Source organism: Cyanistes caeruleus, chromosome 5, assembly GCF_971803275.1.
Source record: "Cyanistes caeruleus chromosome 5, bCyaCae1.hap1.1, whole genome shotgun sequence".
Lineage (NCBI taxonomy): Eukaryota > Metazoa > Chordata > Aves > Passeriformes > Paridae > Cyanistes > Cyanistes caeruleus.
Genome location: NC_141705.1, coordinates 10,810,301 through 10,825,417, shown reverse-complemented (window position 1 = coordinate 10,825,417; position 15,117 = coordinate 10,810,301). Strand labels below are relative to the sequence as shown.

At 37.5% G+C, this 15,117-nt stretch overlaps 1 protein-coding gene across 4 annotated transcripts in view; it reads right to left on the bottom strand.

Annotated features, from left to right (window-relative positions):
• Positions 1-2,599: 2,599 nt before the first annotated feature.
• The window catches only part of ACOX3 (acyl-CoA oxidase 3, pristanoyl), a 32,038-nt gene continuing 19,520 nt past the window's right edge, over positions 2,600-15,117 (bottom strand). For all 4 annotated transcript variants that reach the window (XM_023925565.2, XM_086891670.1, XM_023925566.2 and 1 more), the window contains exons 11-18: positions 13,486-13,606; positions 12,891-13,010; positions 11,604-11,717; positions 10,131-10,246; positions 7,354-7,528; positions 6,836-6,903; positions 6,058-6,144; positions 2,600-2,999 (exon numbers count right to left, since the gene is read on the bottom strand). In XM_023925565.2, the coding sequence (XP_023781333.2) occupies positions 2,880-2,999; positions 6,058-6,144; positions 6,836-6,903; positions 7,354-7,528; positions 10,131-10,246; positions 11,604-11,717; positions 12,891-13,010; positions 13,486-13,606 (921 nt within the window). In that variant the 3' untranslated portion in view covers positions 2,600-2,879. The remainder of the gene's footprint in view (positions 3,000-6,057; positions 6,145-6,835; positions 6,904-7,353; positions 7,529-10,130; positions 10,247-11,603; positions 11,718-12,890; positions 13,011-13,485; positions 13,607-15,117) is intronic.

Genomic DNA, 15,117 nt, shown 5'->3' with positions numbered 1-15,117 from the left:
GATAAAATGACACATCCAACTTTATTTGGTATTTGAAGTGGTAGGGAAATGACTTCCCTGTTCTGCCAGAGGCCTCTTTTATTTAATGTTCTACAAAGAGGAAGAAACTGCATATAATAATGACATCTTGTGGTAGTTGTTGAATTATTGCCCTATGATTTAGTAGATAACCAGATGCCAAATTTCATGTCATCTCTCTCTTTCCATGCTGCAGCTCTGCAAGCTCTAAGTTACAAATCCTCCTGCTCTGAGAAGCTGGACATAGAAGACCTCTGGAACCCTTGGCTAGCGACTTCAGAGGAAAAGGATATTTTGCAAAAGATATATTGCTGATAATTTTGATCACACAGATCTGGCTAAAAATGGAGGTCTGAAATTCATACTCATACCTGATTAAAGAACCTGATCACAGTTATCATTATTCTATATAACATCATGTTATTCATACAGAAAATACTGCTTTTGATCATGAGTGCAGAGTGGCTCTGCCCCATAGAATGAGCCTGCCTTTGCTGCACCATGGCTTTGTACTGGGTGTGAGAGAAAAGAGTGACAGCTTTTGCTGCAGCATGTAAAGTCTGACAGCTGCTGAACACCTGCACTGGGCTTGCAAACAGCCCTGGTGAGCAGCCACCAGCAGCCAGTGGCTGGGGATGCAGGATTTTTGAGTAAATGCCCAAGTCCTCAGTGCTTCTACTTATTTCAGCTTTGGTGCTCAGGTCTGTAGCTCTTGCCATTAACCAGGTATCCAAGGGTCCCATGAAGCTCAAGCTTACTGCAGGCTGTGTGACATTTCATATTTAGGGTCCATAACTGGGCTATTTAGCCCAGTTATTATTTTTTATTTACTCTGCCTGCCCATAATCATGTCCTTGCTGGTGCAATTTCTGCTGTGCTTGCTCTGGTTGAAGTTAGAGGCTTTTCAGAACAAACAGCACTTTTTCCTGCCAGTTTGTACAGTCCTTATCGGCAGAGAGGGGCTCAGCTCGTATCAGGGAGGTTGGCTACTGCTGGAATAGTCATAATAAATAAGATTACCAGGAATGGCTTAGGGATATGTTTTACAGGGTGTCTCTTTATCCTGTCAAGTGTTTGGTGAGTATCCCTGGGGTTCACCAGGTCTCCAGGTCTGTGCTACTGTGACACAGTTTTGCTGTGGTTTTTTAATTGGGATGAAGGTGGCTTAAACTACATGCCAAACACCTTTGTGTTTTCTTCTGGGCTACCAAGGCCTCATAAAGAGACTCACAGCTTATACACAAGATTTACACACAGCTGTTTCCCAGACGCAGGGAAGGAGGCAAGAAAAGACCGAGTCACTTATGAAGAGCTCAAAGGTGATGGTGAAATCACACACATGTATGAAACAATGCTGCTGATCAGCTCTGGTAGTACAGAGTGCAGACTGACAGACCACTGCTACTACATTTAATGTATCATGGCATCTCTTCCCCATTTGCCTGTCTCACTGCCAGAGCTCCAGGTGCTCACACTGGATACTGGGTGTAACAAGCTCTGCCTCTTTCCTTCAGAGACACTCGCTGGATTCCCTATTGGCATGGAAAATTCCCAAAGATAATCATGAGACCCCATGACTTCATAATATCCAATGATAGCTGTTCAGCTGTATCGATCTATTTTTTTTTCCATGGAATGACGCCACCTACTGGACTTTATTAAAAGAGGCAAAACAGTTCAAAGAAAATAAATACTTTATACTGGGTTGTTTCTTTTTTTTTAAGCAAAGAAGGTTAAACTTTCCTACAGTTCAATTGCCAGAAAAAGATCTCCTATTAGGACAGCCAGAAAAAGAGCTCCTATTAGGACATCAGGATGGTTATGGTACCTCATTAGACAAGAAGAAAGAATAGAGGCAGAAATACCACAGGCAACACTGACTATCTCTGGGGAAGAAAAAGAAATTAAGGAAAAAAATTACAATTTAACAAGACAGCTTTTATCCCTTTTTCCAGTGGGACTATAAACAACAGCCACAGAATCTCGGACTTTTTGTTAGTTTTTTTTTTTTTAACTGAAGTGTGTTGAGGGTGATCATTTTTAATTGACTTTGAACGTGTAGTGGTAAAATCATTAATATTTAAGACTGCTCTCAGTCTGGCTAAGAAGTTGTCTTTACTAAAAGAACATTCCCTTCAGCTAAAAACCAACAGTGTGATTGTTTCCAACTTCCCACTTGTGAGCTAAGACAACACAGGGTGTGTCACTAATCAGAGCCATCTTTCCATATTGCCACGTTGTTCACCCTTTGGTTCCCCAGAACTGGGGCAGTCAGCAAGCTGCTGAAGGCATCCTGTGCCTCCAGGGAGGGATACCTGGCTTTGTTAACACTGAAATGATTGCTTTTCCTTACCTCTTCCTTTCTGTCTTTCTGAAAGGCAATACAGGTTTGTTCTCTGCAATCTAAGGACAGGGGAGGAAAAAGATGCTCCCCCAATGTTCTCTCACTATAATCATAGTTAATACAGGTTTTGTTCAGCCTGTCCTAATTTTTGTTTTTATCAGCTTATTCATAATCCCCCTGGTGGCAAATGTTTTTTAATTATTTACCTTCTGTAATATGAAAGTAATGACAAGATACTGATTGGGATTTTTTTTAATACAAACTTCGCAAAGCAGCAATTATAATAAATCTTCATTTTTTAAAATTTAATTGATTAAATATGTGTTGCTCTTGTCATTATTATGTTAACAGTCCCTCAGATCAAGTTGGACTTGATTTCAAAGTTATTTCAAAACTTGGCACCTCTCAATGAAAATCTCTTCCACTTTCAGCATTAGACATATGGTCTCATTTCCTCCTGATGTTTGTAACAAGGTATCCACCTCAGGCCCATCCAGACTCTTAGGAGTTGCTTGCTTTACAATCTTGACCTCAGCCTGCCTATAACAGGTTTATTAATGCAAAATTCTGCCCACCATGAAGGTCTGTTCAGAGTTTTGTTGCCTTGAAGGATCTCTCCCCACATATTTTTATATAACTGCAAAATAATAATAAAAAAAGGATTAATACATAGAGAAGAAACAAAACTTCTGCAAGATGGATTATTGAGTTAATTTATTGGATGAAATGAGATTTTGATTGAATTTCTAGATAAAAAATGTGAATAATTATGTACAGACCAGAGCAAACAACAATAAGTACAAAATTTCAAAGTACTGTAAACATCAGATTTCTGTGTGAGTCATTTATGCCATCCTTGAAATAAGAGCAGGAAACCAGTAACCTTTATTATTTCTCATTTTCAACTTGACAAGAGTCATATTATCAAAGGTAGAAATTTGGAAACAAGATTATATTAAGTTAATATAAGTCCAAACCTGAGGACAGTGTCTGAAAGCACTCATGGATGGTTGCTGTTACCTTTGTCTGAACACGCTTCTGGAAAGTAACAGAACTTCTCTCCCAGTGTGAACTGTTTGATTTGAGCACAAGAAATTCTTCTCTCCAGAGCAGATTGTTTATCTGGCATTTTACCAATTTGCAATTGTTTTGTGGAAGAGTTAAAAAGAAGCAAATTTTGCAAAAGTATATAATCTTAGCAATATTTGTCAATTCATATTTAACAAAAGCTTAAAACTTTAAATAACTTAATAGGAAAATCAGGAAAGAAAGAATTATTTTCAGCAGTAAGAGAGTACGATGTAACAAAATATTAATGTAGCATAAAAGCAGTCAGTGAAGTGAAATGCCTTTTTTCTTCATCAAAAGATGCTGTGGCCCTAAATATCTGCTGTGACTTAAAAAAATATTGAAATATATTTAACATTAAATATATTTTACATTGATTACATGGGCTAATGCTAACTACTTACTCCATTCTAATTTTGATTAAATATTGTCTAAATTTTTTTTATTAATCCTGAAATAAATGTGGCAATGCCTTCACGGACTTAGGCTAAGATTGTCAACTCTTTATGGAGAAATTATGTCCATGCTATCAAAGTTCCTTTTAAACAGAATTTGAATTCTTCTTTAGGGATTAAACTGCCTATAAAAAGATTTGGAACTTTTCCCCAGCTCCAGCTATGATCTGTGGCTTATGGTGCAAGGCACTCCACTGAAGTACAACATAACTCATCCTGAATTAAATTCACCTTTTTGTTATATTTGGATAATCCATTATTTACAATACTGTATTTTTTACTAAAATGTTTGCATTGGTTCTTAGAAGCTGCAAAGATAGCAATGAATAGAGGATTGAACATAGACAGCCAGGAGACAAGGATCTTTATTAAGTATTTTCTTTGAGTGAGGGACTGGCAGCCTTTTTTGAATTTCAGTTGAAAACAGTTACACAAGTTGAAAACCACAGACTTACAGGCAGTTCAGAAAACCTTCCTGAATTCTATAGAACACGGGTTGAACGGCATTGCCACAATGATTCAATGAATTTATAAGAAATTAAGTACATGAGTCAGTGTTTATATTCCTACATGCATTTCTCACATGTTATACTTCTAATATTAGTATCGAATCTAAATAGGTCTCTGTGGCTTCTGCATTTGCAAGAGCTAAGAGCAACCCAATGAGAAGCCAGCCAAATCTATCATGACAAGAAATCTGCAGGTGACTCCTAGAAAGGGGATACTATTCTAGGAATGGATCACTGTGTACTTGTACCATATTTTATATTTCTGCCTATAGCATCTGCTCACAGCTTCTGCTAGAGACAGAAAAATGTCTTAAAATAGGCTTTTGGCCAATATAGATACTCTTAACATTCTAATAAACTGTGCTCCGCTGAAGAGTTACCTTTGGAACTTCCCTCCCATGACCTCTTTCTTTAATTTAATCCTCAAAAACCTACAGAAATGGAAACAAAGTTTCCAGTGATGATTACAGCCCTCTAGGAGATGGCTGGATAGGTAGAACCAGCCTTTCCTGCCTCATTTGCAAAGACTGTGCTAACAAAGTAATCATTGTGTTAGGTCAGCTTAGAAACATCTGTTCTGCCCTCTGTATTGCTGGATCACCATGGGAACAAGGGGCAACTTCAGACAAGCAGTCGCAGGAAATACTGAAAACCACGGAGTCTGATGCAGCATTCCTGTCAAACATCTGGCTCCAGGGATTATCTACAGTGTCCATCTACACCCACCCAAACTACTGTACTGTGACACTGCTCTCTACAGAAAAGTTATCCCACAGCTTGGCCCTGATGAGTAGGTTTGGACCAGTAAAAATGAATTTTGGTTTGCTGAGACTTTGGAAGAAAATACAGATCTTGAGATATGTCAAGAGCAGGAGCTGTTGTAGCCAACACCATGGTGCATCCACATCCTGAGTCCTGCTTATAGGTTGGGTTATGCCACTTCAGAAAGGATATGGCAGAAGCAGAAAATAGACAAGGAAAGCAAGGTCTGTAAGAGGAATGAAAAGGCTCCCACAGACAGTAAACAGATATGGACTGGGACTAGGAAGTATTTTCTCACAATACGCATAATTAAATTGTAGAAATGATGGTGTGATATAAGCCAAATGACAGCTGAATTTGAAAATGGATGGAAAAAAAATGAAGAATAGATACATCTGTGGCTACTAAGCAGAATGATACAAACAGAACCTATGGCATGAGATATTTCTTAAACTGCCAACAGCTGAGACATCAGGAAAAGAGCACCTCTGTTGCTATTTCATCTGTCTCACAGTGTTCTCTTTGGCCATCCATCCCTGTCAGCCACAGAGTATCCTGTGAACTGAATCCAGTGTGGTCCTTCTTATGCTCTTAACTCCTGCTTTGTGTAAATATACCAAAAAATCTCACTCAGCCCATTTTTGGTTCAGTGCACAGATGTTCACAACAGCAACTACGGCAATACCATACAAGTTTCCCATTGAAGCTTAAACTTAAGCTCTCCAGGAAATGAAAAAGTTCATTTTCTGCTGAGATCAATTTAATTCTGGTAGTATTTTCCACTGAAAAAATATCTTTCTTTTCTTTTGTACTTGTAAAATGTCTTGAATATGTTAAGGCTAATTACAGGCAATAGTCTTCTTCATGGTTATACTTAAAATTTTACAATGTGTTTTCTTACCTCTCCATTTGCTTTACCAATGGGAGAATTGAGAATGAAGTCAGAAGGAGCAAAGACATCAACCAGGGAAACTGCATCATCTTTCAACTGTTTAAAACCAAAGGACATAGATTTGACAACTTCTGTAGTTGTCTATAGCTGAAGTACAGAGCAGAATAAAAATTATTTGTGTAAAGTACCAACTCTGATAATTTAAGAGAAATCCACAATAAGTAGCCTAGTTTTATTTTGATTTGTTTCACTCTCTGGGTAACTGCAAAAAGAGACCATATTTCAAATATTCTCCTCCTTTACCTAGGGGGTTTTAAAACATTTTAACAAATATGCTGTTGCTTATACATATAAACACAAATATTTTTGGACTTCAAAAACAAAATTATCAGATTATTCTTTGAAATTTTGCTGACCTGCAAAGAATATGTTGCAGTTTGGAAAGGTTTTGTGCTAATAAAGATAAAAATCACAAACTAACTCAATAATGAAATAAAAAAAAAAAAACCCTGAAGTATTTAATTGTCTTTCCAATGAAGATTGCAAGGCCACAAATGCTGTGGTGTTATTTGGTAGGACATATTGTTTTCCATTTATTGACAAATAAATTAAGACTAGATTCAGAGTCAATGAGTTGCTAAACTTTACAGAAAATTAATCAGAAACTATTAATGTAATATCCTGCTAACGTACTCCTTGAAGTACAGAATAATCTGATGACTATAAACCATGTATCTCTTTTTTAGTGTTTATATACTATATATTAAATCATAATAAACAGACTTACCCTGTAGCAGAGCTCCAGAATAGCATCCTGAATAAATTTCCCAGGTTGTTCACCTGAAGCATAGCCACCTTAAAAACATTCACAGAGAAGCTTATACCACTTGAGATTACACTGGCACAAACTTTTTGCCAAGTTCAGTAGCCAAGACTAAGTAGCTGCACCAGTGTAATTGAACTGACAGTCTTTCATTAATGAGCTGACTGCACAACTCTTAATCTAAGCTATTTAGCTCCTTTTGCAGTAAGGAGCTACACTACAGCATCCTGCTGCCTATTCCTCATCCTTTCACACAAGCACTGGATCACAGCAAAACCTGTGATCTCTCCACCATCTCCAAGGTAAGTTAAGTTTTTGCTGCAGATTCCTGCTCCTGAAAATTTGGTTGAGAATGATTGTTTTGTACTAAACAAGCAGTAAGAAAATGCTGTAATATAAATTGTTGCTAGGATTCTCTGCCCCAGCCAAGTCAGGACTTTATAAAAGTGACATGCACAGCACATTCAGGGAGCTGATCTCACCTTGGTAGAGCACAGACAGGTATTTATTCAAGGACCAGAGCCCATAGAGAGCACTGAGGTTCCTGAGCACTGGCTGCAGAGCCGCCGGGACGCTGGGATTGTGAGTGTAGTCGTGGTAGCGCTGTAAGGCTGCTTGCTCAATAAAAGCAATAGCCAGAGATCGACAGTAGTACACCTTAGGAGACAGGGAAAAAGGACACTGAGTAACCAAATACAAAGAACCAGTCAGCCTGTGAAGAATGGCATTGTTCTGGTGGAGTTAGTGGAGTTCTGCTGATTTAGGTCTGATGATTTAGCTTGAGAAATTCAAAGAAACATTAGGAGAAAACACTTTCCACAATGTCTGTGCAAATGTTAGTTATGAAATGTCTCTTGAAATGCCTACAGAAGTAAGACAGAATGCCTAATTACCAGTGTAATTTGGCAGCTGCACCCAGGGTTTATGAGATCAAGAAGCTACATCAGAGAGAAGACAATATAAAATCAGGTCTGATGAATTTAGGATTGTTAAGAAACCCACACAAATCTAAGAATAAAAAGGTAGGTTTGTATTTATTTAATATGATCCAGAGTTTTAAAAATCTTCCTATTGAAAAATTATTACAGTCCCTTCAAATAAAAAACAAAAATCTGATCATGTCAGCATGAGTGGATTCTGTTGATGGATTGTAATAGATTGCAGTATGTTTTGAAGGAACTATGCAACTAGTCTTTGCCAACTATCTGATGAGAAAGACAAGTCACCAGTTTCTGTTAGTGCACAGTATATAAAACCTTAGGTGACTGTATGTACTTACATTGGAACACTTGTCTACATTTATATACTTCAACTCTGCCATACATGCTGCTGTGGAATAGATTGCTGACTGATAATATTCAAGCTAAACAGCAGGGGGAATGTGATGCCATTGCTGTCCTGGCTGACTTGCTGCAATGACAAACTCATGTTTCTTTTTAGTTTGTTTTGTTAAGGTTTGGGTGTTTAATCATTTTCATGTAGAATTAGTTGATTAGTTTTAATTATTTTCTTTTAAATACTTGCATTATCATTGCATTTAGATCGACTGAAGCATGTAAGAAAGGCATATTCCAAAGATCACTGTCTCTCTCAACAGCAGCTGTCCAGTGGCTCACTTATGTCTATGAACAGCAAAATACACATCTATTCTCTGCAGCATTATGGAGGACTTCCCCCTTACTGGATGGTTTTTTGAGATATGCTAATTCCCTAGTCAGAATGAAATAAGTCTGAACATCACAAATGAAACACTGAGAATTATTTTCCCGTTGTTCTCCCCTATAATTCTATTTTCCTCTTTACCATTGCTTGCACTCCTGCATTGTTTCTATCAAGCTGCCCCCAAACCAAAATAACCTAGGGATAGGCCAGGAATCTCTTCCAGATCCCCCACAGCATGAACAAATATTTTGTATTAATCAACCACTGGGCTGACAGAAAAGTGTTTCTTCATGCCCAGAAAGTTTTAAATCAAATATGTACATGTCTTCAAAGCAAAGCTTCTAAATCATTTTCAGATGTTTTTGAGGCATGACGTTTAAAATAAAAAGTCCTGCTGTCCTGAGGATTAATTGTAGGGAGAGAAGAAAAATTAATGACCTAAAGCACATCAACACCTATCTCAAAAGAAGTTGTATGCCTGAACCTCTTTGAATTTTAAATATTTTATTTAAATACTTTTTATTTATAAAATAATAAAATTAATTAATACAGTAAATAATAAAGATTAAATAAGACAATCTTCATAGTTCTGAGCTCACCATTCTCTCTAATGCACTGGCCCCAGCACCAGCTTCATCAAAACCTGGCTAACTGACAGGCAATCAGACTGGCGTATCTGAAAATTCATATACCTGGATTTGACCCTGAAGAGCTTCTCTAATAAGCTGTTTCTAGGGTAAAAGCAGGAAAGATTTTCTCCCCTCTACCAGTGGGGATCATCCCCTATTCACACAGATCATCCCCTATTGAAGCCAGGCAGGGTCTTTCTAGGTGCAGAGTTGAATGTTGACTATTCCTTCCTGCTGTTTTTTAGCTTTGCAGATAAGGTAAATGACACTGACCATCCTCAGGGAACTGACCTTTCTCAGTGACAAATGACAAGTGTTCATTCTTCATGTGAGCCAATTTTTCTCATAGAGGTAGTAGAGGAATGTGGTGAGCTTGGGGATAAATACTGAAATTTGGAGTTAAGCCATCCCTAGCTGTTAAACCTCTCTGGTGAGAGAGTGGATCTGCTATATGTAAATTGTCAATGTTTCCTTTCCAGGTTCCAGTGCTGTCAGTCTGGTATCTCTCATGAGTACTTTGCACTATAGGAATTAGAGATGAAAAAGACCTATTAGGTCATCTACTTTACCTACCTGCCAGAGCAAGATTCTTTCCTACATTATGTATTTGGCCACAAGCACAGATGGAGAAGTAATAATCAGATGCTGCATTGTATTTAATACTCACAGATTTAGTCCTCACAAGTTGTGCTATCAAAATTGCAGACATCACACAGCACATGCCTGCAACTTTTCTGAAGGGAAATATGTCCTGAATATATCCTGGAAGACTTCTGCTGATGTCTAACTGTCCTTGTGCTATCATGGTTTATGCAATGCACACGGTCAGGTATTAAGTTTTATTAGTTTTTTGACTTGCTGCTTTATGGTTCAGGAAATTGTACTTTATGACACAAGAAGATAAAACTAACAGAAACTGACAAACTTGGGTGAAAATAAAAAATAAGAAAGGTTTTAATAAGTATTACCTGACAGTTGTTTTTTGCCTCAAAGTCACTTCGTCCAGCCTGCTTCTCCTTATTCATTTTTAGGTGACTTTCTCGGAGCAGGTAGCAAACCAGCCATTTATAAGCTGCTAAAGGAACTATAAAAAAGAAAAAAGCAAAATTCTTAACATTCACGTTTATGATGCAAGAAGTCACATGAAAATTCTGGTGCAGTCACAGATTTTGTTACTTGAGATGAAAAGTGAAAGCATTAATTAATCAATCCATTGACATGCCACTTTGTCCATTAATGTAGATACAATAAATATCTGGGGAGAACAGTCAGATTGAGAGTGGACAGTGAAGACATAACCATGTCTGGCCATACACTACTGCAAATTGACCCCAAGCTGAAAGACCAGGTGTATCCACAGCTCATCTTAGACTTCTTACTTGAATAAATTTTATTATTTTTTTTTCCTATTAAGACTTAGGCCTGCAAGGTACAGTCTCTTCTGAGAATACAAGAACAGAAGATATTCCACAACTACTGAAAGCATGTGACTTGCAACATTGTTTTCACTGGTGGCTGAATGTAATCACATTTAAATTACCAGCTTTGCACATAATTGTGTCATATTTCTAAGAGCAGCTTAGAACTATTAAGGTAAAAAGTTATTCAGCATAAAGTGCCTGCATGAATCCTGCTTGCTTGTTTCTTAGCTGAAGATTTAATGTAGAATATACCTTAGGGTAGAGGGAGTGTTTACATGCTGCCTAAATTAAGGCATCTAAATTAACAGTCCAGTTTCTACCAGAACAAATCAAGAAACAGATTCAGGTATTTTTTAAACTATGGTCTGGTTCAGTAGGTATTACATGAGACAAGAGAACACATAGTGTTGCTCTCTCATTATGTGTTGGTATTCTTTTTAGCATCTTTTTAACTTTTGAGTCCAAGGGTCAATCTGGGCTCACAGTGATGCACAAATGGAAACAGCATCTAATGTCATACTTGACTTGATTATAGCAGAGTAAAGCAGGAAAACTACAGGGAACTTCTTTTCCATCATTACTCATTTTTCTCTATACAATCAAAAGCAACTGCCAAAAGCAGATGAACCTTATGCCTTTTCAACATGTAAATCCCTTGTATAGTTTTTCAAAAGAAGCTATTTAGTGATAGAAGGTAGTGGCAATCAATCCCCTTAAAACTGGAAAACAGCAATACATGGTAAAAAACCCTAACTCAGACATGTTATTTTAGAGGAACAAAAGAGGAGAAATAATATCTGATGCTATCCTCCATTCCAGAAGAGAATTTGGGGAAAATAAAATGTATTTTGAAACGTAAACTATGTTCTTAGTAAATAAAAATGCATATAATACAAAAAACGTCAGCAAACATGACAATTATCTAATAAGCAACAGAGGTTGAAATTCAAATTTCTGGATCCCTTCCTTTGGAAAGGAATTTAAAATTCTAGAATCAGTTTAATAACAGCAGAAGCCTACCTGAGGAGTCCATGCAATCTTCAACACTAATGGCTGGGAATTTCCAGCCAAGGATATGATGGTAGTCTTGCAAAAAGTTTATTGTTCCCAAAGGGGATTCAAAAGGAGCTTTATCTGAAATACCAGAGAAAATAAAAATGATTTATGAGAAAAGAAACCAGACTTTTTGGAACTAGAAGCCTATTACAAAGCCATGCATACACTTGACAGGCCAGATGCAATTAGGCCATAATACTTATTTTATTATGGCCTAGTCCAGCCAAAAGAGGACTGGTGGACAAGTGTGGAAAAACCTGACATCACTGCCTATAATTTTTCCCCATAAGATTCAACTCCAACTGCTGATTTTTCCAGCTCTGTACGATGCTAATGAAAGTCATTGCTGGAAAACTGAAACAAAATCTAGAGAACTACAAGATGTGGTGATGGATATTGCTACCAAGTCCGGTGATATGAACTGTTCCAAGTATAATAAACAGACCTATGATGACTTTACCAATACAGAGTCACAGAATCATAGAATGGTTAGGGCTGGAAGGGACCTTAAACATTATTTTGATCTAACCCTCCCATCCTGGACAAGGATACCTTCCACTAGACCAGGCTGCTCCAAGCCCTGTCCAGCCTGGCCTTGAACATTTGCAGGGACGGGGCATCCACAACTTCTCCGGCCAACCTGTGCCAGTGTCTCATCACCCTTGTAGAGAAGAATTTCTTCCTAACATCTAATCTAAATCTCTCATCTTTTAGTTTAAAACCATTCTCCTTTGGCCCATGAGTAGCTGTCTACGTAAAAAGTAGCTCTCCCTCTTTTTTATTAGTACTGGAAGGCCATAATGAAACTTCTCTAGGGTGAAGATACCCAGCTTCCTCAGCCTGTCTTCATACCAGAGGTTCTCCAGGTCTCTGAGCATCTTGGTGCCTCCTCTACCACAGACCTCTAGAACATGCCCCCATCTTTCTTCTGCTTAGCACCCCAGACTTGGATGTAGTGCTAAAGAATTTCGGTTGAACTAAACTGCACCTCTCAGGGAGCAAGGTATGACTTAACCTGATTAGGGATGGCAAAACATCTACAGCTAGCTTCTGCAGGACAGGAGAAAGAGTATTTCCTGCAGCAAATATTTCTGTGTTGTGAATGTATCATATGATGAAGTCTGAAGCACATTATTTATGCTTCACAAAATTATGAAATGACTGTCAATTGCTTTCAGTATGAAATTACCTCCTAATTCCATTAGCTACACACCGTTGAGTACAGCATAAGATTCCACAATGAAAACATACCTCTTATGCAATTCATCCAGCTCATCAAGTAGTTGCTAGTTTGCTGAAGCAGGACATTGTTATCTCCCTCATATGTGCAGTTTGGATCATTGTCATTTCGGATTTCACCCAGACGATTCACTTATGAAGAAGAAGTGCACAGTTTAATATATTGCAACACATCAGAAAAACCAAGAGAGATTAAATAATTATTCTGTGATAAAATGCAGGAGAGCCATCTCTTCCTGTAAAACTAAAGTTACAAACAGATGAGCTTGAAAACACACTGATTACCTTGTACATTAAAGATTTTAGAAGAGTGTGGCATTAAATTTACAACAGAAATTTTCATCTATAAAGTCTGCATCGTTGTATTCAAAATTGAGACTGAATTACTTATACAGTCTGTCAAAATGCTGTTGCAGATCTTGTATGGGTTTAGGGAGCTTTTTATATGACTTCAGGTACAAAATAAAGTTTAAAAATATGGATATGAGGATAAAATACTTTCTAAACACATTGCTAAAATTCAGAAATCATAGCAGAACAGAAGATGAAGAACTCATCAAAATAGCCTTTCTCTTTCTGACCAGTGCATGCAGTGTCTGTAACTTACTGGCAAGGTAGCCGTGTCCTCCACAAGCTTCTCGGCACTCCTGGGCTGCCCGCTGAGCAGTCCAAGATGCCAGTGGTTTGCTGGCAGCAGATAAAGCATGAATCTCACGTCCCAAATCAGCCTTTGCAAAAAACAAATTACATACGAGGAATAATTTTTACAGAAATTAAGTTGGTGACCACCTAAAGCATAGATACATGTATTGCTTTATAAAGAACAGTAACTGGAAATACAGGCATAGAACTCTCTGAGATCCATGTAAGTGCAAAGCGTATTCTTTGGTGCCACAGAAAAACCCTGACACAACTGAGAAACCTCCAGCACCAACTTTCTTATATGAGACAGCAATAATTTGTGTCAGGTAATGGACACATGGGGGCATCTTAGCTGAGCTGTACCGGCTGGCACAGCATTTGAGTGAGTTAGTTCACTAACTGCCAAGCTTTCCCTCCCAAAAATGGAGAAGCAGGTAGTTGAGGGTGGCCTGTCCAGAAAAGCTTCTATCCTATCTCTCCCCAGCCAGCACAATATTTATAATATTTATTGCCTTACATAGTTTTCACTGATCTTTTAAGCATCAGTTCTGCAAAGAGCAGGGAAACTTTTATGTACACCCTCAGAGACTCGAGAGGGTCACAGTAGCCTGCATTTACATTAACTCTGTTGACCTTCCTTTGAAAATACATTTGGAATTCTGGTTTCTGGAGACAGGGGCTTGATACAACCAGAGCTTGTTTAAGAGCACCTCCCTGATTGGTGGCATTTGTTTTAAGATCTTCTGTAGAACAAAAAATGTAAGGGTTACATTCTTAAAATTTTCAGCAATGATATTAATTCCTATCATGACCTTTTTCTGATAGCCACTGTTTTCCCTAAGATTAGTGACTGCACTGCAGATCTCCAGAGATGAAGTATCACAGAAAAACTCAATTAAATTCTTCTGTGTTTTGTGCAAAGAGGAGAAATTAAAATACCCTACCATTAGTATAAATTATTTTGTGAGCTTTATTCTAGCTGTAAGGTCCTTGAGGATTTAAGCAAGACATGGGCAATAATACACAGCCAGTATGTAGGCCCTCAAAATTTTTATTACCAAAAATTATAAAAATAAATAAAATTTATATGCTGTAAAAACATATTATTGCAGTTAATTTGATTCAGAATCAGTCACTGCACAGAGAGTGATAGATTAAAATATTTCCTTTGTAAAGAGATGACTTCCAGCAGACTGATTGTGGATGAAAAATTCCCCGTTAAGACTCAAAAGTCAACTTTTCTCACTAACATTATTTATTTTAATGCATGAATTTGAATTGCAAACTCAATCCAGACTTGGAGAGTCTGTGAAGGAATTAAGGTTAGTATATTTTCAGAAAATCTTTGATATATATGTTCCCTGTAGAATCACTTCCAACTATTATAAACTGAATTTACACCATCATAATATATTTATGATAAAAAATTCTGCAAGAGACCATAACCTTCAATCCCACAGAAATCAATAACACTTTAATCATTCCATCAACACTAATTTGATTGCTTTTCTAAACGAACTTCAATCAGTACTTTGTATGCCCCATATTTCTGAGAATTGCTCTGTCATTCTTGATCATTAGAGAGCCTAAGACTTTA